The sequence below is a fragment of the Chrysochloris asiatica genome, unplaced genomic scaffold (assembly GCF_000296735.1).
Source record: "Chrysochloris asiatica unplaced genomic scaffold, ChrAsi1.0 scaffold00114, whole genome shotgun sequence".
Lineage (NCBI taxonomy): Eukaryota > Metazoa > Chordata > Mammalia > Afrosoricida > Chrysochloridae > Chrysochloris > Chrysochloris asiatica.
The window spans coordinates 10,747,088-10,770,694 of record NW_006408632.1 but is presented as its reverse complement, the minus strand read 5'-3'; the positions used below and the strand labels follow the sequence as shown (position 1 = coordinate 10,770,694).

The 23,607-nt window shown below is 38.7% G+C and overlaps 1 protein-coding gene across 1 annotated transcript in view; it reads left to right on the top strand.

Moving 5' to 3' along the window:
* Positions 1-23,607, top strand: part of PUS10 (pseudouridylate synthase 10) — a 117,484-nt gene that overhangs the window by 61,226 nt on the left and 32,651 nt on the right. Inside the window, exons 4-7 of the mRNA XM_006868029.1 lie at positions 12,329-12,363; positions 15,817-15,928; positions 19,979-20,040; positions 20,329-20,374. Of these exons, the coding sequence (XP_006868091.1) occupies positions 12,329-12,363; positions 15,817-15,928; positions 19,979-20,040; positions 20,329-20,374 (255 nt within the window). The remainder of the gene's footprint in view (positions 1-12,328; positions 12,364-15,816; positions 15,929-19,978; positions 20,041-20,328; positions 20,375-23,607) is intronic.

Below are 23,607 nucleotides of genomic sequence, written 5' to 3'. Positions count from 1 at the left end.
GACCATATCTGCACATGTCCTGAAACGAGATAAAGTGACTGAGGCAAATGAGCTGGAAGTAGACCTACACTCCATACTGGAAGATGGGCAGGCTTTGGATATAATTGCTGTTAATTCTTTGTCTGCTTTATTTCTTCCAAGCTGCAATTTGCCTTTTACCTTGGTTTATGTTCAGTTAACATAAACTTTTGACTTTTTGAAACTTTTCATCTAAGAATAAATTTCTCTACATTTTTTCGAGTATTTAAGTCTTCTAATTGTTTTACTGTTTTTAATAACACGTTTCTTAAATTGGCTTCTATGTGTTTCAGTTTTTAATTTTAGTTACAATCTGAGTAGGGTCTTTTTTTCCCCTATAATTTTTTTTTAATGTTTTATCATGAATTATATGATAGTTTACATCCCCATAATGTTTTATTTGCGTAGTAGTTTCCTCAAGTTGCCATAACAAAGTGGGTAGCTTTAACAACAGAAATTTGTTGTCTTATAGTTCTGGAGGCTAGTAGTATTACAAATTCAGGGTTTAAGGAGAGAAGGCTCAAGGGAAAAATCTTTGTCTGGGTCCCAGGCATTCTTTGGCTTATAGCCACAGCACAACTGAATCATATTGCCAATTTCCCTCTGTCTGCCTGTGTCTCTCCTGTTTTATAAGGACAGTGTTATGACTGAATTCGGACCCACCCTACTCCGATATGACCTCATATTAACTGATAACATCTTCAAATACTCTATTTCCAGGCAAGGTCGCTTTTACAGGTATCAGGATTTCAGCATATCTTTGGGGTGTGGTGGGGGGGACACAGTTCAATCCATACAAAATTTGTTGTTAGGAAAGTAGCTTGTGTATATGTGTTTTAATGTTTATCTTGCATCTGACTAACTTACTAGTCTCTGTTAATGCTAATAGGTTGTCAGTTGCTTGTGTAGGTATGTTGCTATTGTCAGGTGCAGTCTTCTTACAGGACAGATTTGTTTGTTCTTCTGGCAGTTCAGGGTATATTCAATATTCTTTGTAAATACCACAATTCACAAATATCAGCTTTTCTTATTAATTGTCGTATTGAAAATACTATGGCTTGGATCAGGCACATCTTAGTTCTCAAAGTGATATCTTTTTAACACTTTAAAAAGGTCTTTTGCAACAGATTTTCCCAGTGCAATGCATTTTTTGATTTCTTGATTGCTGCTTTCATGGACATTGATTGTATATCCAAGTAAAATGAAATCCTTGACAACTTTAGTTTTTTCTGTCTTTATCATGATGTTGTTTATTGGTCCAGATGTGAGGATTTTTGTTTCCTTTATATTGAAGTGTAGTCTTTGATTTCCATCAATGAGTTCTTCAGGTCATCTTTTCATTCAGCAAACAAGGTTGTGTCATCTACATATTGCAAAGAATCTTCCTGCAATCCTGCTACCATATCCTTCTTCATGTATTCAGCTTCTCAGATTATTTGCTCAGTATACAGATTGAATAAGTATGGTGAAAGGATACAACCCTGGTGCATACCTTTTCTGATTTCAAACCATACAATATCACCTTGTTTTGTTTGAATATACTACCTCTAGTTCAGGTTTCACATAAGCACAATGAAGTATTCTAGAATTGCTTTTCTTCACAATGTTATCCATAATTTGCTGTGATTCATATAGTCAAATGCCTCTGCATAGTCAATAAAACATAAGTAAACATCTTTCTGGTATCCTCTGCTTTCAGCAAGATCCGTCGGATACCATCTGGTGCCATGAATTATTTGAAACGGCTCTTGTCACCATAGCTTTTGTAACTCCCACTAAATGACTGGGTGGTGGTGATTGTTGGTAAGGCTGTTGAGTCAGTTCTGACTCATTGGGTGTATGCATATTGAGTATATTTACTCTTTTCCTGATGGATCTTGGTAAGAGAAGGTGAGGGGAAATGCTGATGGTAATTTATAATTCAGTTGTGATTAGTTGCTAACAGAGCTAATTGTGATTTTAGAAACTTGGAACTCTAATGTGGGGATTGGTCAACTTTACCAACCATTCTGTGGTGTATAAAGTGAGCCATCTCAGCAGCAGGAGGAGGCATCTCACCACCATCAGGAATGAAGAGCTAGGAGTTGAACACATTCTTTGGACCATGAGATACCTGTGTATTGGACATTCTTGATTCAGGAACAGGAAGCTGTGACACCACAGAAGCAGCAGAACCAAGAACCAGAGCATGAGACAGATGGTGTGCTCCCCAGCCCACACAGAACGAGTAAAGTCAAATGCCTTTGGGTCTTGTGGAATGGGGTGCCTCCAGGCACTTAACTGGGGGACCTAAGTTTGCTGGCCCATAGAGCTAGAGCTGAGCTCCTTCAGGCTGAGGCTTATAGTGGAGTGATGTACTCTTTGGGCATTTATCAGCAGCCCTAAAAGAACTTTGTAACATTATTGAGCAGAGCAGAGGCTAAGGGACCCACGTGACTGAGAGGCCAAGGACCAGAGAGAGGCCTGCTCACAGGTCTAACTGTGAAGAGGGTGTTTTGACCACAGAACTATGTCTTGAGCATTTCTGATCTAGAATTGTAACATGTTAACTTCTGTAATATAGCCCATAATTGTGAGTAGGGTCTGTAAATTCTGTGTGCCCACTGCAATGAATTATCAATCCCAGCTGGGAAGTAAAGGGTGCTGTGGGGAGAATTGGTAAGGGAGGTTGGAGGCTGGGGGCATGACTGACCTCAGTCTCATAGTAATCGGCCTTAGACTGATGGTAGCTGTCTTCTAAATTTCTTGGCCCAGACTAGTAAGCTCATGTATCATTGCATCTGTTTGTTGAAACATCTCAATTGGTTTTCCATCCATTTCTGGAATCTTGTTTTTTACCAATGCCTTCAATGCAACTTGGACTTCTTCCTTCAATACCATTGGTTTTTGATCATACGCTACCTTCTGAAATTGTTGAGCATTGGCCATTTCTTTTTAGTACAGTAACTATGTATTCCTTCCATCATCTTTTGATGGACCCTGTGTTGTTGAATGTTTTGCTAATAGAGGCTTGAATTTTTTTCTCCAGTTCTTTGGGCTTGAAAAATGCTAGCTGTATTTTTCTTTTTTGCTTTTCTAATTCCAAGTCTTTGCACATTTCTATGCGATACTTTGTTTTCTCTAGCTGCCCTTTGAAGTCTTTTGTTCAGCTCTTTTACTTCTTCATTCCTCCATTTGCGTTAGCGACTCTATGTTCAAGAATTTTAGAGTTTTTTCTGACACCTATTTTTGTCTTTTTTTCCTTTCCCATCATTTTAATAACCTTTTGCTTTCCTTCTATGTTGTTGTTGTTGAGTGCCATCGAGTCAGTTCCGACCTATAGCGACCCTGTATAGATAGGGTTTCCAAGCAGCAGCTGGTGAACTTGAACTGCCTACCTTGTGGTTCAAACTGACTTTGCAGTCCAGCGCATTAACCCACAGTGCCACACCAGGACTTTCTTTACATATGATGTCCTTTATGTTACCCCACAACTTGTCTGGTCTTCAGTCATTAGTATTCAATGCATCAAATCATTTTTTGAGATGGTCTCTAAATTCAGGAGGAATATACTCCAGGTCATAATTCAGCTCACATGGCCTTGTTTTAATTTGATTCAGCTTCAACTTGAACTTGCATTTGAGCATCTGCTGGTCTCTTCCACAGACAGCCCCTGGTCTTGTTCTGATGAATGATATTGAACTTCTCCATCATCTCTTTCCACAGATGTAATCAGTTAAATTCCTAAGAATCGTAAGACTAAGTTTAGTACGTATCAATCTCAACACATGAAATCTTCTGTTCTTATATTTCTATGATAACATGGAATACTTTTTTAAGTAGTTCTCTTTGTAATGTAGAGTTGAGTTATTTGCTTGAAGATACCTTTTTCAACAATTACCACTTTCAGAAATTAACAATTAGTTTATCTCCTTGTTATTTGAAAATGTAAAGTAACTTTTATAAGCTCTTTTACTTGCTCATATTTTTTTAAATAAAATTGTGTTTGTGACTATTGAAATTGAATCTGCAAATTCACTTTATGTTGACCAAGATACTAGTTTCATTGAGGATGGTAGTTCTCTAAAATCAAATTCTAGGAGGAAATATATTTGCACCTCTCTGGTCACGCCCTGTTTCCAACAGGTGTTTGTTGAGAAGTCTTTGCTTCACTGATATTAACTCTAGCATTATCTGAAATTCAGTTGTGATATTGTCTTCTTTTTAGCAGGATAAAATAGTCATTTCTGTCTTGATTTTTGTGTATCCTGGAGCCTTTCATCTATTGCAGATGTTCTTTCTGCCTTTTCTGACAACCCCCTAAGCAGATAATGTCTAATTGTGATTATTTTCAATCAAATCCTTTATAGTATTTCTCCTGAGAACTGGGTTAGTAGAACTATACAACCTAGTTCAACCCTGCAGATTCTTTCTGTCTTTGCTGACCTGCTCTTGCTTGTCCTCTCTTACCTTGTCCAAGAAAGCAGATATACCCAATCTTATAAATACTACCTGTCTTTGTTATCGAGTGCTGCTATAATAGAAATGCCACAAGTGGATGACTTAAACAAGCAGCTCAGGAGAAAAGCCCTTGTCTCCTTTCAGCATCTGTAGGCCCAGCATTCCTTGGAGTTCTCCATGTGTTTTGCTCTCAGTCTTCCTCTGGATCTAGGAGCTTCACAGTACAGGGACCACAGGTCCAAGGATGCACTCCACCCCCGCCTCTTCTATCTTGGTGGCAGAGGTCACTCTCCATATCTCCCAAGAGATTGACTCAAAATGCAACATAATCCTGTGGATTGCATCTGACCTTGTTAGAAGTGAGGATTTACAACACTTTGGATAATTACATCAGATCAAGGCTGATGATATTATATTACATCTCATCTTGAAGGTGATAACTACATCTCAACTGCTAAACCACTAAGGATCCTGGCTCAGCCAAGCTGACACAAAACCTTAACTATCATACTACGTAAAGCAACAACAGTGGTGCCATAGTGGGGCTCTACTTGTTGTTGTTAAGTGCTGTTGAGTCAATTCCAATCCATAGCAACCTTGTATAGGGTTTCCAAGAAGCAGCTGGTGAGCTTGAACCACCAGCCTTGCAGTTCAAATGACTTTACAGCCTGATGCATTAGCCCACAGTGTCACACCAGGACTTGGGGGCTATACGTAGGTTTTCTTTATTGCTAACAGTAGCGAAGAAACATGGAGTGAGAAGGTCTTCTTATGTCTCACTTCATTTTCCTGTGTTCAGCTCTGTTGGGTGGGTTTTTAAAGATGACTGACAAGTTTTATTTATCAGGGAGCCATGCAATCTGTCACAGCCCTTTCCTCACGAGCCTGGCATCAGAGGTTCTGGAGAAAAGCAATGGGAGCAAGATGGGGAGGTGTGGAGGTGAGGAGATGGTGGTGAAGGAGTCTTTGCCCTAGCGAAGTGGGTGTTATAGGAGGACATAGGCCAAGCAGTTGTTATAGGAGGTTAGTTTCCCTTCCTCTTTTCTGCCACTACAGACACTGCTCGAGACCATCCCTGACACAGGTTGAGGAGTAGGCCCTGGGGAGGCAAAGGTTCAAGGCTGTAGCAAGCTGACGGATAGAAGAGGAGGAGACTATGGAGGAGGAGACCAGCCTAAGTTCTGCATTGGGTGGGAAGAAGGAAGAGTTTCTGTTGTACTCACCTCCCTTTTGAAACCAGCTCCTAACTGGCTATTTCGGTGCAAGAAAACCATGTAAAATGTGTATCTGTGTTTTGTGTGTGTTTAAGGATGATGAAGAGAGAGCAGAGGGTACTGCTGATGCTTACGGCTATCCATTTCCCTATTGATACAAGTCTGTATTTGTGTTACTCTGTTGTTTTAATGAGTCCAAGATGTGTATAGGATTCAAAACACATTTTAGATTTTGAAGAGTCCATCTATTCACTCCCATGGAGTCGATTCTGATGCATGAGACTCTGTAAGAACACAGAAACTCTGTAAAACAGAGTAGGATTGCCCCATAGGGTTTCCGAGACTGTAAATCATTGTGGGAGCAGACAGCCTCGTATTTCTCCCCAGGAGTGGCTGGTGGATTTGAATCACCAACGTTGTGGTTAGCAACCCACCATAACCTACCAAAGCACACGAGCTTCTTGTCTGAAGGTGCGGTTGTGGTAATTTAGAAATCCCAGCATCACTGTGAACCACCAAGTCTTGCCCGTTCTGTGTCCTCATCTTCTCTTAAAGTTCTCTGCTCCTCTGCAGCTCCCCCGGTACCGCCATTTCACACAGTCACCAAAGTAAGGTTTCCTAAAGACAATATGATCATGCCACTTCCTTGCTTAAAATCCATCTGTATTACCATATTGCTTTAAGTTTACATTTAAAACCCTTAGCATGGGCACAAAACCCTTACCTCTTTCCCTGAACTCCGGAACCGTACTTCCTGCACCTCCTGGCCTTTGCCACATGGTTTCCTTCTTTACTCAGTTTTAAGTAACTGATTTTTTATGATTCAGATTAGGTGTCACTTCTCTTGGCAAGACTGAGCTGGGGTCCCCTCAGCTGTGCTCCCTAAGTTTAGCTTCATCGCAGCAGCACCCTCTGTCATTGGTGTTAGGTGCCTACAAGTTGATTCCACCTCATTGGAACTCCGTGTGACAGAGTAGGACTGGCCCAGAGGATTTCCTAGGCTGTGGTTTTTATGGCAGCAGATTGTTAGGTCCTTTTCCCACTGAGCTACTTGTTGGGTTCGAACTGACAACCTTTCAGTTACGAGGCAACTGTTTAACCATTGTGCCACCAGGGATCCTACAGCACCCACTATTTTCATTACTGTCCACTTTCTCTTATTCTCTTCTAGCGCATGAGTCTCTTATGGGCAGAGACTGGGTCTTTCATTCTCAGCAAAGATCTCACCACATAGGAGGTGCTCCCCCCAAATAATTAAGTGTAGAATCCTTTCATCTTACAGTTGAGGAACCAAAGCCCAGAGAGAGAAACCACCTTGCAATGGACCACACAGCTGTTTAGAGGCAGATACTGACTCTTGATCTGTTTTTCACCAACAGGATCCACAGACTCAGTCAGGTCGGGCAGGTGACAAAAATGAGAAAACCAGGCTGAGCACATTCTGTCACTTTTCTGAAACATGACTTTCTGAAACTCTTATTTTCCCATGTGTAATAGAGAAATAGTTTATTCTTCCCTTAAACTGCCACATAGGAAAAACAGTAGTGTGAAAACAATAGTTCTGTATTCTGACTTGACAGGTTACAGAAGGTGCAAAGATCCAATAGCATTCCTTCTTTGGACTGCCATTGTGCTTTGTGTATGGGGGGGGGTGTTCATTCATGGAACCCTTATGGAAATGCACATTTGACAGTGGAATGGGGAGGAATGCATGGATTTCTTTTCTTTTTTTTAACCAAAATTAACTTGTATCAACTTGGTGTATAACATGTCTGAACACGATGTAGTTTGAGTTACTAAGAAGGATAAAATTTCCGTTTGAAAAGAGCCTTATTAAAGCAACATGAATTCTTCTAAAATTGAAGCAAGAACAAATACCAAATTTATGGAGGAACTTGGATAGAAGAATGGTGAAATCATTGATGCTTTGATGGGGACAATGCCCCCAAGAAATCAGCCGCTTACAAATGGGTAACTTGTTTTTAAGAAGGAATGAGAGGCTGCTGAAGGTAAAGCCAGCAGCAGCAAACCCTCCACATCAATTTGGGAGGAAAAAAATTAATCTTGTTCATGCCCTAATTGAAGAGGACTGACGATTAACAGTAGAAACAGCAGCCAACACCATAGACCTCTCAAATAGTTCAGTTTACACAATTCTGACCAAAAAATTAAAGTTTAGCAAATTTTCTACTTGATGGGTGCCAAAATGGTTGTGCTTTGATAAGCTGCAGATAAGAGGATAACTTTCAGTGGAAAGTTTACACGTGTAATATCAAGATACTGCTGCATTTCTTGGAAGAATTGCAATGGGAGATGCATTATGGCTTTACCAGTACAATCTTGAAGACGAAACACAATCAAAGCAACGACTATCAAGAGGTGGAAGTAGTCCAGTCAAAGCAAAAGCAGACTGGTCAAGAGCAAAGGTCATGACAACTGTTCTTTGGGATGTTCAACACATTTTGTAGACTTTCTGGAGAGCCAAATAATGAAAATGTGTGTTTATTCTAAGAGTGTTTTGAGAAAGTTGGTCAAAACTTTAGCTGAAAAATGCCCAGACAGTTCTCCACTACAACAACGTTCCCACTAATGCCCCGCATCAAACAAGCGCAGTTTTGCAATAGTTTCCATGGGAAATCCTTAGGTATCCACCTTACAGTCTTGATTTGGCTCCTTCTGACTTCTTTTTGTTTTCCAATGTTAGAAAGTCTTTAAAGGGCACCCGTTTTCTTCATTCAATTCCTAAGGTTTAGGGCTGGATTAAAAGGCTGGTATCATAGTTTATAAAAATGTCTTGAACTTGATGCAGCTTATATTGAGGAATAAAGTTTATATTTTTATCTTTAGATTCAGTTTTTCCTCTAACTTTCTGAAGTCCCCTCATATATTGAAAAGTGGTACTTTTTGTATTATGTATGGTTTCATGCCCTTGCTTGGTACTCAAGACCTGCTCACCTTTCCAGTTTCATCTCTGTCCGCTGACTCTCTGCTTTCATTTATGCATGTACCCTAAACTCCAGTTTCACTGAGTTGCTGTTTCTCAGTGTGCTCTTTTTAATGTGTGTCTCTCATTTTCTCTTATTCTCTCTCTGCCCTTTCTTTCTGTCACTTTGCATGGATCTACCTCAATCCCTGACTCCTTTTCTGTCACCTTTTCTCATTGTTTGGTGTTTGATGAACTCCCAGCTCTGAACTGTAAGCTCAAAAGCCATTTCTGGACAGAGACCTTCTATGGTGTGTGTGTGTGTGATCAGTGCATGTTATTCAACTGCTCCATTTAGGGCTTGCCTAGAATTTTCCAGTAGCTTATAGTAGAACTAAGATTCTTGTTGAGGTGCTATAGGATCAGCACAAGGTTGGCGGTTCAGACCTACCGACTGCTACTCAGAAACCCTATACAGGGTCACTGAGTCAGAATCGACTCAACAGCACTTAACAAAACAAAACAACAAAAGAGCTAGAATTAAGTTGTGTGGCTCCTGAGTTTTCAGGAGGTGACATATAGCCTCTGGTATCATTTGATTAAACTTGATCGTTTTACTGCCATTTGGTCCTAGTGGGGAAGAAGAATTAAATTGCTTACCCTAGAGAATGGATTGTTCCACCAACTAAGGAGTAGAACATTCGTTAATATTATCGTGGTAGCCTGAAAGGGAGGCAAGTACTTCTTTTTCCTCAGCAGAAGCAGGTCTAGGGTGTTATTAGCATGTAGTAAAAATTGACTTATTGAGCAGCAGTGACTTTCCATTCAGGCTGCTCTCACAAACCCCAGTCCCCTGTGTGAATCGCTCTGTCCAGTTCTCTTGCATGCTGGAGCAAGAGACTTACAGAGGACCAGGAAAGAAAAACCCTTCAGCAAGTCTTTGTTACTGAAGGAAGACATTTGATTTAATTTTCCATGTGACACATGGTTATCTGGTTTCCCTTGGCAACCTCTGGTTCTGCCTTACTTTATAATCAGAGGAAGGCATCACCTGGAAGTGAACAGAGTTTTGCCTCAGGAGGAGAGAAAAAAGCAGAAGGGTTTTAGTCACCTCAAAGAAGGGGTAGATGGCCTCTAGAATTCCAATAGCCAGTTCCTCGAGTCCACTTTAACAGATAGAGACCCCATGTGCTCCATAGGATTTCTTGGAAGCAGAGCACAAGCCCTTTCTTTGGAGTTGCCTCTGATGGCTTTGAACAACTACCAACTTTTCAATTAGCAGCTGAGGGCTTAACCATTTGTGCCTCTCAGGGACTCTGTACAAAAGACAGAGGTGGTGTCACAAGAGGGAACAAAGAGAATCAGCAGCCCAAGGCCAGTTCCTATAAGGTTGAGGTTTCATACGCCTTGACTCTATAACCTTCTTTACCAAATCTGATACCAACCAGCTCTCCCGCAGCACTCTACTCAGTTGGGTTTGATAACTCATTGTGTGGGTAACAATGGAATCACTGAGCATACAAGACTCAAGTGTTGTTGTTGTTGTTGTTATGTGTAGTCGAGTCGGTTCTAACTCATAGTGACCCCATGTAGGGTTTCCAAGGAGTGGCTGGTGAGCTTGAACCATCAATCTTGTGGCTCAAACCAACCTTGCAGTTCAGCACATTATACCCCACAGCACCACAACAGAACTGAGAAACGAAACAATTCGGTCAGGATAGCTTCTTCTTAGCCATGCCTTCAGGCTGCCTTGCTCTGGCCCTCCATCCCTAGGCCTGGCCTCTGCCCTGCTCAGGCAATGCTACAAAGCTCTTTTGGGGCACCTCACAAATCAGAGGACAATCCACTCTGCTCTAATCCTCAATCTGAAGGCGTTTGGCTCTGGTTCCTTGGGTCAGCAAACCTAGGTTCTCTAATTAAGTGCCTGGAGGTACCCTAAAGGCACTCACCTTCCTCTGTGGATTTGGAAGCCCATCACTCTAGTGCTCTGGCTCTTGGTTCTGCTGCTGCTGCTCCTCTGATACTGCTCTGGTGTCACAGACCTGTCTCCTGGGTCACCGAGGTTCAGCATGGAGGGATCTCAAGGTCCAAAGGATGCACTCCACTCCTGTCTCTTTTTCCTGTGGGTAGTGAGATCCCCCATTCTTTTTTTAATTTTTTTTTTAACTTTTCCCTAATATTTTATTATGAAATTTTTCATACAGAAAAGTTGAATGAATTTTACAGTGAGCACACCTGTACCCACCTAGATTGTACAATTGTTGCAATCTGTATTTGTTTTATTATATATCTGGTGGTGGTGGTGGTTGTGTGCTGTGGAGTTTGGTTCTGATTTATAGCGACCCTGTATAGGGTTTCTGAGGCTGTAAATCTTCACCAGAACAGAAAGCTTCATCTTTCTCTGGCTGGTAGATTTGAACTGCTGATCTTGCAGTTTGCTACACAACTCACAACCCACTACGCTACCAGGGCTCCTTTTATTTATCTATTTTTTAATGTAAACTTTTAATTGTGAATTGAGTGAAGGTTTTATACAGAGATTGTCAGTTTTGCATTCAGCAAATCACACACTTTGCTTCATTACAATGATTGCAATCCCTTCCATTACCAACAGTTAACGGTATTTACCACTATTTTCTTTAACGTTGCATTCCTCCCCGTGTCTCCTGTACCTTCAGTTTTCTTCTGTTAGCCTCCCTCATGTGGTGTATTGTCTGCCTTATCACCCATGTTAACATGTGTCTACCCTCTATCCAGTGAATAATTTCCCTCCCCCCATAACCATCATAGATTGTTTCTTTTATCAAGAAAAACTTTTCTTAACTTTTTACAATATTTGTGATTGACTAATCAGCCTAATGTCCTCCAGCTTCATCCATGTTGTGAGGTATTTTGCAGAGTCATCTATATTTTTCAATTTTGAGTTGCATTCCATTGTGTATATGTACCAAAGTTTGTCTAACCATTCTTCTGTGGATGGGCATTTAGGCTGTCTCCATCTTTTTGATGTATCTCTTGCAGACAGCATATTGAAGGATCTAGGGCTCCTTTTATTATATATCTGTTGTTGATAAGTGCCTTTGAGTCGGTTCCAACTTACAGCGACCTTGTATAGTGTTTCTGAGGAGTGGCTGGTGAATTTGAACCGCCATCCTTGTGGTTCAGTGCTTTATCCCACAGTGCCTCACCAGAACTAGCTATTCATTTATTCACCCATCCATCCTTCTTAGTTTTTGTTGTATTTCAAAGTGTATTTTACTCCGAAAACATAAACATGGATCTCATTAACTAGATAGAGTTAAAAATGTGTTTTCTCTAATTAAAAACAAAAGAAAACAAAACTGAGGCCTTCAATTCTATGTTTGAGAGAATATGTCCTAGTCATTTTGGGCCTTCCCCCATGAAATAGAAAGATATATTTTTTTAAATGGTTAACCTACCCATGTTAGAAACACTCATACTCCATTAGTGAGAAATAGAAATCTGTAGGAAGCAGGGGATACCATTGTTGCATTCCTAGGCCACAGCTAATCAGCCTTACTACGGGGTGTGATGAGGGGTTACCACATTGCTGATTTAGATTGAGGTCACTGCCACCTTTTAAACAGTAATGAAAAAGGGGAGTTTCATTAGCTAATTAGTTAAAATACTTCAGTAATGATATTGGAACTTAATTTCACTGAACATTTCCCCCTCTTTCTTTTCTTTCTGGGTGTGACTAAATGGCCTACAGCATGCTGCATGGTTGCTGGTAAAACAGGAAATGGGGTAAGTAATTTAGGCAGGGAATTTTTACTACCATTTAAATACAAGCTACTTGATTCTTAAAGTATGATGACTGCTGCTGTCTCTTTTCTAGAGTCAGCTCACTAGGTAGACACTAGAGAAACTGATACAAAGAGGATATTTGTACTATATACATTTTAGGGTGTGAACCATTTAAAATCAGTTCATCTGCATATCATATTTGTACTTAATTACAGCTGATTCATTTAAAAATAGATTTAATGTAAATACAAACATTTTATATGTGTTCAGCACTTATATACTTTGGGCAGTTATTTTTAAAAGCACAAATTTTACATTGGTCTTAGAAACACAGAAAAAATGAACTCTATCATCAAAGACGCATAGTAAAATCCTACTTAAGGCAGAACAACAATGAACAACAGTAAGTTTAAGTTTTTTGGCAGACACATAAATAGATGGGGTTACCGTGAGTTGGAATTGACTGATGGCAATGGTTTTACTTGTTTTTGCTTTTAGCATATAAATAGATAAGATATAGAAAACATAAGCCCATAATCCTTTATCTGAAAACTTTGAAGGCCAGATGTGTTATGGATTTAGGATGTGGGGATTATAGAGATGTAATATGGTATCAATAACATACCCTTCCCCTCCAAAGTCTGAGATGATGTTATATAATCAAACACATTAGTACTTCTGTAATGAAACATAAGAATATCCACATTAAGTTTAATAAATAAAGTTTCTAAATAGCAATACTTATCCAGATCAGGATATGGTTGCCAACTAAATTGAGATTAAGAAAAAAAAGATAAAAAAATGAATTTTCCAGAGCTTTTTGGATTTTAAAACAGAAAATTCTGTACTAGTATCAAAAGGGCCATGTGATGTCCAGAGAAAAGCACAGAAAGAAGTACAGAGATTACTGCATTGACATCTTAGACTTGGGCAAGTGATTTATAGAAAAAAATTTTGTCTTGTATTTCACATCTTCAATTTTAAAATGGTAGCACACCACTGTAAAATCTCAAAGGTACTGGGATTTACTTGGTTTAGCTGAGTCTCCAGAGCTTGTGATTCTAGGTATAGTAACAAAATTTGACCCTATGTTGCTTGAGAAGTTTGTTAATGTAGTCACAATATAGGAACCCTGGTGGTGCTGTAGGATAAGCACTGGACTTCTAACTGGACGGTCAGCAGTTCAAATCCACCAGCCATTTTGCAGGAGAAAGATGACACTTTCTACTCCTGTAAAAATTTACAGCCTCAGAAACTATTTACAGCCTGCTATTTGTGAATGTTTTCATTCTATTATCAAAGGATTTTTAAAGAAGCTTAGTTTTCCTAAAGATCCTGATCAATATAAGGATACTGGAACAGATAAAAAACCTAGGACACTAATCTTTTTCTTTTTCCATAGGGTCCCTAGTTCATTCTAGGTTTTAAAGATTGTGGGAGAATTGCCATTCAAGAGTCAATGCAGATAATTTAGGAAAAAGTAATTGCTTTGGATGATTTGGTTCATTTAAAATGGTTGTCGTTTGTGTTGTAGCTATAGCAAAACTGATTGTAATTGCCACCCTCGTCAGTAGTTCAAAGCAGCCTTGTAGTTGCTTATAAAGAAGAGATCTAAGAGCCAGCTTGTGAATCATCCCTTCTAATGACTGATTTTCACCAATAGAAATGACCACCTGAGTCAATATATGTTGCAAGTTCATTCTTCAAGAGGGAAAGACACTTGTAACTGCAGGTAGAAAACAAGAAGTAATTTAACTAATGGCTAAATTTAGTTGCTCTCAAAAAAAAAAAGGCATATAAATACCACTGTTGTTCTAAAAATGCAAATTAAGAAATAGCTGACCTACCCATTCTGTACCCAGCTGAGAGTATGACTAGTTACATGGAGCAGAATGCGTTCATTTGTTTTGGGATGTGGCTTAATTCATGAAGTCTTCAGCTACATCTTATGTCTGGCAAATAATCAAATTAATTCTCTGCATTCAAGGATTAATTTAAACACTATTACATGTGTGAGCTTTATAAACTGTCACTATTTTCTGAATGTCATATTTTAGGTATGTTGAAAAAGTACATTGGTATTGTATTCATAGTTTAATGCTATTTGTACACAAATAACATCACATTTGAAAATATGTTGTTGTTCAGTGCTGTGGACGGTTCCAACACATAGCAACTCTGTATAGGGTTTCTGAGGAGTAGCTAGTGCCCTTGAACTGCTGACTTTGCGGTTCAAACTGACTTTGCAGTCCAGCGCATTAACCCATAGTGCCACACCAGGACTCCAAGTAGCATCAACTATGGGTATTTAACTGTTAGGTCCTTTCCTTCCAGATTAAGGAGTCAAAGGAAAGGGTTAACAGACACCTTGAGTACCATACCCTTATGTAAAAGGCAAAAATATAATGCTTAAGATACCAGATGAATAATCCTGAAAGTTGAATGTGGCTGACAATTTTTCTAATATCATTTGGAGTAACGTTTTTATAGAGGTCCTTAGCATGTGTTTGATGATCTTTTAGAAATATTTTGTTTATTGAAGTAAATTCAGTCCCCTTTGAAGGAGCCATAGTGAAATAGTGGTGAAGTGCTCAGCTGCTATCACCAATTTTAGGTTATGAACTAAGAACTCATAACAGGGAATTCCCCAAACCTATTTATTGGCTCATGAGTAGATTTGGGGGAATGTCAGATTTTACTGAGACATTTATCTAATATTACACTGATGAGCATATAGGAATATTGATACTTTAGGATTTAGTATACCTTCTTCAGTAGTAAAGAAAAAAAGTATAGCTTTTACATTGATTTCTCAAAAGCAAATCCCATTTTCAGCAAAAGAGTAGATGCAAATATTTTTAGTCTGGGTGGGTTTATAGTAATAGACAGTTTTGCAGTTTCTGAGCAGTAAGCCAGTTACCATCCAGTTAAAGCCTACTCATGGTGACTCGTATGTCACAGTAGAACTATGCCAGGGTTTTCCATAGCTGAGTTTTCAGATTGACAGGCTTGTCTTCTTAGGTACCTCTTGATGGATTTGAACTTGCAGGCTTTTAGATTAGTAGTGAAGCATATTAACCATTACCACCACCCAGGTACTCTAAGCAATAAGCAGTACCTTCGATTCCAACCTTCTGGCTTTTGATATCTCACCTTGGCAGCTCGCATTCTGAAAAACTCATTCGTGAGCTTTTCTCTTTGAATCTTTAAAACTGTGTATTTACTGTATATCTAGCCTTTAAAAAGCAGTTCTCTGATTCTACTAGAATGTAAGATCCATGAGGTAAGGCACTTGTCAGTTTTCTTCTTTGCTTTTTCTCTAACGAGTAAAATAGTGCCAGGCATAGACTAGGCACTCAATAAATACTTTTTTAAATAATTGTTTACATTCTTGCTTCTATTAGAAAAAGTAAACATTTTCAATGTCGGTGAATTAATTTTTATGTTATTCAGAAAGCAGAGTCTGTCGCTTGGAAGAAATGACATAGTTCAGCTAAAAGAAGCCTACAAATGGATAACTCACCCCTTGTTTACAGAGGAACTGGGTGTTCCGATTGATGGAAAGGTATTGCAGTATCATCATTATTAATTTTGTTCTCTGATTTTACTAGCTTTGCTACATTATATGGCCAAGTTTTGGAATCACCTCTTTAAGTAATCTTGTGAAGAATATTTAGATGTTTTAAAAGGTAAACTCTTAACAGTCTTAAATTGACGTTAAAGTGGTTTTTTTTTTGTTTTCCCCATGACTTTTTTGTAGTCCACTTAAGTAACAGGTACAGTGTACCCTAATTAACTTTAAAAGGTTAGTGATTAATTTTTGCTTTCAGTGTATGAGGACAAGTCAAAAAGTATTGATTCTAAGGTTCCAGTTCATATATGCACAGTTTTATTCCAAACAAAGCATGCTTGATATATCTCTGGGATCAGTGGATGGCTGCAGACAAGTTCTCTCAGTTATATACTTGTCTTAGTCTCATTAGGGTGCCTTCTAAAAAAAAGAGTCCGTGTGGAACAAACATCAAAATTATAAGAAAGACCAAATTTACTGGTCATAAAGAGATGGGAGGGACCTGACATTATGACCCTTGGTCACCCTTCAGATCTGGACGTGAACTCACCCTTGTGGCTCAATTTTTAGCCAAGCAATAGATAGCTATATAGAGGGGTAAAAGCGATACTAATGAGGCATGGCCATCTAAAATGGGCAACCATTCAAGAACATAAGGGCAGCATTTACCTAAGGACAAAATTCTGAAGGTTTGGGAAAGAAAGAGAATGGAAACCAGAAGCAAAGGGGTAGGTGATTTTACGTTGAGAAAATGGCAGTCATTGAACCAAGCGAAGTATATGATTTGTTGAATGTAAAACTGATGATTTGCGCTGTAAACTTTCACTCAGTTCACATGCCATTAAGATCTTTAAAAAATATATCCAATCAAAACAGTAGTTTTCAAGACAATCTGGTGGATGGGCCATTTTCATTTAAGGAAGAGAGTTCAGCTCAGAAGGTTTTGGTGACTAGTTTGGGGGTACCCAAAAGGGGTAATCTTGGTAGATTTTCTCTAAGGGCATATGATGATTATAGCGGCTTATCAGCAAAAAATTTTAAGAGAATATTTAAACTGCATTGGGTGAGAAAAAGGCCAGGAAATTTGCACCAAGGAATCCGTTTCTGTTATGACAACACATCTGCTCATTCTTTGAGGGTAGCAAGGGTTGTCCTACAAGAATCTTGTTGTTAAACCCTTACCTTATTTACCTTACAGTCTTGATATTGCCCTTTTAGACTTCTTTTTGTTTCTCAAGCTCAAAGAACATTTAAGAGGAAGTTGATTTAAGTCCCTCTTGAAGTCCTGGTGTGGCGCTGTAGGGTTAAGCAGTGGACTGTTAAACACAAGGTTGGTGGTTCAAATCTCCTTAGAAAGCCTATACAGTGTTGGTGTGATTCAGAACTGACTCGACAGCACTTAACAACAAGGATTCCAAAACTGTGCCAATTTGACAGGGTATAACTCAAAGAGCATAGAATTCTTTGGGGGAAGGATTGTTGTTAAGTGCTGTCAAGTGGTCCTGACTCATAGCGACCCTGTGTATAGGGTTTCTGAAGAGTGGCTGGAGATTTTGAATTGCTGACCTTGTGGTTAGCAGTCCAGTTCTTATCCTATAGTACCACACCTTCTTATTGTTAAGTCGGATCTGACTCTTGCAAACCTTATATATGGTTTCCAAGGATTAGCTAGTGAGCTCAAACTGCCGATATTGCAGTTCAAACTGACTTTTCAGTCCAGTCCATTAACCCACAGCATCACACCAGGAGTCACCTCACCTTAGATGTTAATACCACCTTCAGAAATGTATAGACCAAGATGAAAGATATCAAGGACTAGTAATTTCACTTTTTAATATTTTTGTTTAATAAAGTTTTCTATGATTTTATAGATACTTTTTTACTTACACTTGTATTTATAATTTAATTGGAAAGACAGATTTATGGAAACAAAGCAATAGACAAACAACTGAGTGAGTGTAGGGAAAATGCTAGACTAATTTTGTTTAATATGTGACTGATCTTGTTTTCAAATATATAGACAGAACTGGACTGGTAACATCAAGGTCGACAGTTCAAACCAACCAGCCTCTCTAGGAAAACCTATACAGGGTCGCTATGAGTCGGAACCGACTCTAGGGCACACAAGAACAACATACAAGTACGGTGAGCATGAGCTCAGTCTACTACAACCTTGCTGGCATCTCAAGGCCCCGTGTTTCTGTAGGCAGTGACTGCCTTTGAAACTACAACTCTTAGCCAGCACTCCCATTCCAGAGGAGACCTTGTCTCTCTGTCTCTGGAAGGCTCTGAATTCAGGGAGGAGCTCAACAGGCTTCCATATGTGGAAACAGGTATCTTTCTACCTCATCCTAAAGTAGATTTTAGTAGTAGGGCTTCATTGCCTCATCATTTTGCATAAAGGAAATTCCTGAATACTAGACACACTACTAGTCAAGTAAAATCACCAAATCATCTTTCAAAGTAAGTGGTTATTTAAAAAAACAACAACAAATGATCCTGAATTATATAATTATTTCCCTCTGTTAGTATCAACCCTAACTGCTCTTTAAACAGAATACCAAGAGTATAGAAAATAATACCACTTCACAGATAGTTTGAAAAGGAAATGAGGTAATGAAAGTACTTTGGAAATTAGAAATCATTGATGCAAAATAATTTTACCTCAAATTTCAGTTTTGAAGCTCAAATAATTTTAGATGTTGAATTAGTGAGAACAGAAAATAGAAAACAAAAGATGCAAAACTGTTCTAATAAATTCAAGTTTTCTTGAGTAAAAGGAATGTGCTGTTCATTTCAATTCTAGTTTGTAGATTAGAATAGGAAGCAGAGAAAAAATAACTTCACTGTTGCGGCTCTAGTTTATAGCTAATAGGCTTGATGACGATTTAGTACATTCAGTAAATATAGAATCAATAAATGAAGAACTCAATAAAAAAGAGAAATAATTATCACATAGGCAAGACATTCATGTCTTTTTTAAATGGAGAAGTTGGCATATTTTTAATATTGTTGTGTGCCATTGAGTCGGTTCCGAATCATAGCAACCCTGTATAGGGTTTCCAAGGAGTGGCTGGTAAGTTTGAACCACTGACCTTGAGGTTCAAACTGACCTTGAGGTCAAGTACTTACCCTAGGGTGCCACATCAGGACTTTAGGTAGGTATATATAATGTTAAAATGTACTTCTTATGTGTACAAGTATATTCATCGTAGTATCTTTTTGTAATGATGGAAAAACTGTATCTTTTTGTAATGATGGAAAAACTGTCTACAACGTAAATGTTCTGTGGTCCCTAGAGTTGAAAAGATGTCCATGATATAATATTAATTGAATAAGGAAATTTTCCAAAAGTGTTGTTAATATCCCAAGAAGTATACGCCTATATATTTATATTCCTAAGAATGACTTGAAGAAAGCACACCAACCTGTTAATAGTTCTACATCAATGGAACGGGACTGAAAACCATCCTAAATGAGATTATTTTATAATTTGTATATAACCCTTTTCTAATATAACACACAAACAAGCAAACAAACAAAATGAGATCTCCCTTTTAAAATGCAAATCCACTAGAAAGTTTAAGCACTTTGAAATAGAAGCCCCAGGATATGAATACATGTCTTTTGCATTGTTAATAATTCTAATCATAATATTGCCTGGAACACTTCTTCTTTCTTTCGGTTACTATCTGCTTCCCAGTCCCTAAATTCTTACTCATCTTCACACCTAATAGATCTACCTATCAAAAAAAAAAAAAAAATCATATAAAGCCTGGCCTTTTAAAATGTGTTGAAAAGTTTTTTTGGTAGGATTGCTGGTGATTGGATTTTAGAAGTTTAAAAAAAAAAAAAAAAAAGATTTCTTTCACAGCTGCCCTGTGAATACCCTGTGAATAGGCTGATTTTAGAGTCTGTAGTATTTCCAGCTTTCCTTGTCACTTTTTCTGAGCCAATCTTTGAGAGCTAATTTCTATTTCATTCATAAGTTGTTAGATGTTGGTTTCCTTTTGCTCATTTTAAAACTGTCTTTATAATTTTTAGAGCTTGTTTGAAGTGAGTGTGGTCTTTGCTCACCCAGAAACAGTTGAGGATTGCCACTTCCTGTAAGTTGCCCCGTAAACAACAATTTCAGTTGTGTAATTTTTCTAATGCTCTTCATGAAAATAGTACTACTCTATGCTTTAATGAGCATAGAGTAGTCAGACTTGTCATGTCCTAGTAGATTTAAAATGTGCCTTCTAACATAAGGGTCAAATCTGACTGGTTCATCTCACATATAGGGGTTCATTTTGTCTGCTCCTGATATCTTCAATAAAACTATGCTTGAATTATATCTGTCCATCTCAAAATAAACTCATTAACCTTTTATCTTAACTTGAATTTTATTTTAGAGGTACGATATGCCCAGATTGCTTCAAGCCAGCTAAAAACAAACAGGTAAAGATGCTTTGTAACTTTTTTTTCTCTTGTGACTTATCTGAGTTGAATGTTCAAATTAACAACAAAACAAATATGTTTTAGAAATGAGGCAACTCTATTATACCCAGACCCAGTCTTTAAACATTTCCATTTGCTACGTTTATTTTCATTTTATTTTTTCACTTCTCAGCACCTTTGCCCCTGGCTAGGAAGTTGTAGCACACAAACATCCTCATGTTTGTGTCACTGTCTGGGTTGTTCCCCTGATGTCATTAAATTTAGACTAAGCCTTTGAGTGCTTCTATTACCTATTTGGGGAAATTTGCCTTTTAGATTTTGATCCCCAAATTACATCATCTGGGTAAATCCCTGGTAACTATCAGTAGCATTCCAAAGTTTTGTATAATATCCATATTTTTCCAGAACTATGTGTTTTTTAAAAAAATAATGTTAAGTAAATTATTTTACTGAGGATAATCCTGAGTGAATAGAATTAATATTAATATTACTTGAGCCCTAGTGGAGTCCTGGTCTGGCGCTGCAGGATCAGCACGGGGCTGCGGACTATAAGGTTGGCAGTTGAAACCTACCACCTGCTCCTTGAAACCCTACCCAGGGTTGCTATGAGTCAGAACTGATTCAATGGCACACAACAACAACAACAACAACAACAAGTGGCACAACAATTAAGCACTTGGCTACTAACTGAAAGGTTGGCGATTTCAATCTACCAATCAGCTCCAAGAGCAGAAAGGTCTGGTGATCTACTCCTGTATAGGTTGTTGTTGTTTGTGCCGTGGAGTCGGTTCCGACTCATAGCGAGGGCACCCGGTTTCCGAGGCTGTAAATCTTTATGGGAGCAGAAAACCTTATCTTTCTCCCGCGGCAGAACTGGTAGATTCGAACTGCTGACCCTGAGGTTAGCAGCCCGATTTGTAACCACTACTCTACCAGAGCCTAGTAAACCTCACAGGGCAGTTTTATTCTGTCACATGGAGTCACTATGAGTCGGGATTCATTCCACCAGCACCTAATAACATTAAGATTTCAGGCTTTATTTGTAGGACGCTTGTTCATGGTCTTCATGCTAATGAGCTCATTACTTTTGGCATGTACTTTTAGTTCATATGATACCAGGATAAATAGCACAGCACTATACTGACAAACTTTCTTGCCCCATCTTAGCTGGTGTTGTACAGAGATTAACACATTGCTATCTACAGACATGATTGGATTATTATCGTTGTTAAAAAGAATATGAGTTTTATTTTCAAAGAAGCATCTATTGATCCTTCTTCTGCCTTTGACTAATTGCTAGACTGTTCAGAAGTGAGAAAAAATTAGTTTGTAACATTTGCCAAGTATCCTGTGCGGGAATAATTAGAAATGCAGAAATAATTAGAAATTGCAGAAAACCTGAAGGCTGTGCTTCTCCTTTTTCTACCTCATGACACACCTAGAACATCACCATAGCTGTCAGTCCACTGTGGTTAAACAGATGAAGTTGCTCCTGGTTGAAGAGGACAGCCTTGCAGGTTCCCACTACCCCTGACTCTGCCCAGAAGTCCTTGTGAACTAAAGGGACCAACATCTTGGCACATAACTGTAGCCCCCGCTTTGCTACCCTGGTTGGGAAGCTCTGCCCAAATCACATATATGCCATATTTATATTGAAGATCTAGTTTTATTTTTGCTACCTTTAAGGAAATAGACAAGGAGCTCTGGTAGCATAGTGGTTCTGAATTGGGCTACTAACCTCAAGGTCGGCAGTTCGAAATTACTAGCTGTTCCGTGGGTGAAAGATGAGGCTTTCTGCTCCCGTAAAGATTTATAGCCTCGGAAACCCTGTGCAGGATCACTATGAGACTTCCAATTCATAGGTACCCTATAAAGGGTTTCCAAGGTTGTTAAGTCTTTATGGGAGCAGACAGCCTCATCTTGGAGGAGAAGGAAATTTTTTTATCAAAGCATTATAAACACTAGGCCATTTGGCCAATGGGAGTTGTAGGGTCTTAGATGTTGTTTTCTTGCTTCATGGCTTGGAGTGAATTAAATGACCTTTTGAGATCCTTTCAGGGCTAATTTTTTTTTTTTTTTTGCCACGAGAGATACTATTTTATTGTTGTTACATGAAAAATACAGTGCAAACAGATACTAGCTAAGATCTTTTGGCCCTTTGAGATCTGGATAAGATTGGGTTGAAGCCCTGTTCCACAGTCTGGTAATGCAAAGACCTCTGAAAGATTTCTGAAGATTCTCAAAGAGCTTATATTGTTAGAACAATTATTAGGTTCAAGCTCCTGCTTCTCAATGTACTGGCTGGCACATAGTAGGTGCTCAATAAATATTGATTGTTTGTTAGTCCCCTCCACCCCTTAGTCTCTCAGGATGTTGTTCAAGTCAGGTCCCACTAAAAGCCTTCTTATACTGGTGCATGCACAGTTCTTAGAGATGAAGGGTCTTTGGCCATCATACACAGATTCTTCCTCTACAAACACTCCAACTGGGTAGCCACTGCTTGGGTCTTGAGCACGGGCATCCTTTCAGTAACAAAACTTTAAAATCTTAAGGAAGATGAAATGTTGCCTGTTCTTGCTATCTATGTTACGTCAGGATTCAACATTCCAGATAGGGAATGGAAAGAAAAGGCTCCCCCCACCGACTTTCAGAGTATGACCTCAGGCTGCAGTAGTCTCCACAATGGGGATTCCTCCCAAGCAAACAGTAGGGTTGGGTGCTGAGTAGAGAAAACTCTGAGACTGCTCACCCACTTTAACTCGCCTGACCAGTGTTAAATTTTCATTGTCATTAGGCCTTGAGTCGATTCTTACTCATAACAGTCCCATATAACAGACTGGAACTCCCCATAGGGTTTTTTTTTATTATTATTATTTTAGGGTCAGTTATAGCCACAAAAGGTTACATTTATTCTACTATCTCTATTTTTTTTAAAATCAAGATAAACAGTAATAAAGAAAATGTTTTATAGTTAAGCTAGCCATTCCATAATCAAGCTATTTTAGGGATATCAGGTGTAAAAGGAGAAAACAACATGAAATGACACACATAGTTCAGTGTCTATAGGGCTATGCTGTGATTTTCCTTAAAAAATTTTTTTAAAGTCTATGAAAAGCATTGGGGCAGGGGTGAACAAGAAACATGGAAAATCTAGCTAGTGCTCACAGGTGAAGACTCTTCCATTTGTCTTTCACTAATTTTTGCATCCCAATTCACTCTACTTCCAGTCAGTA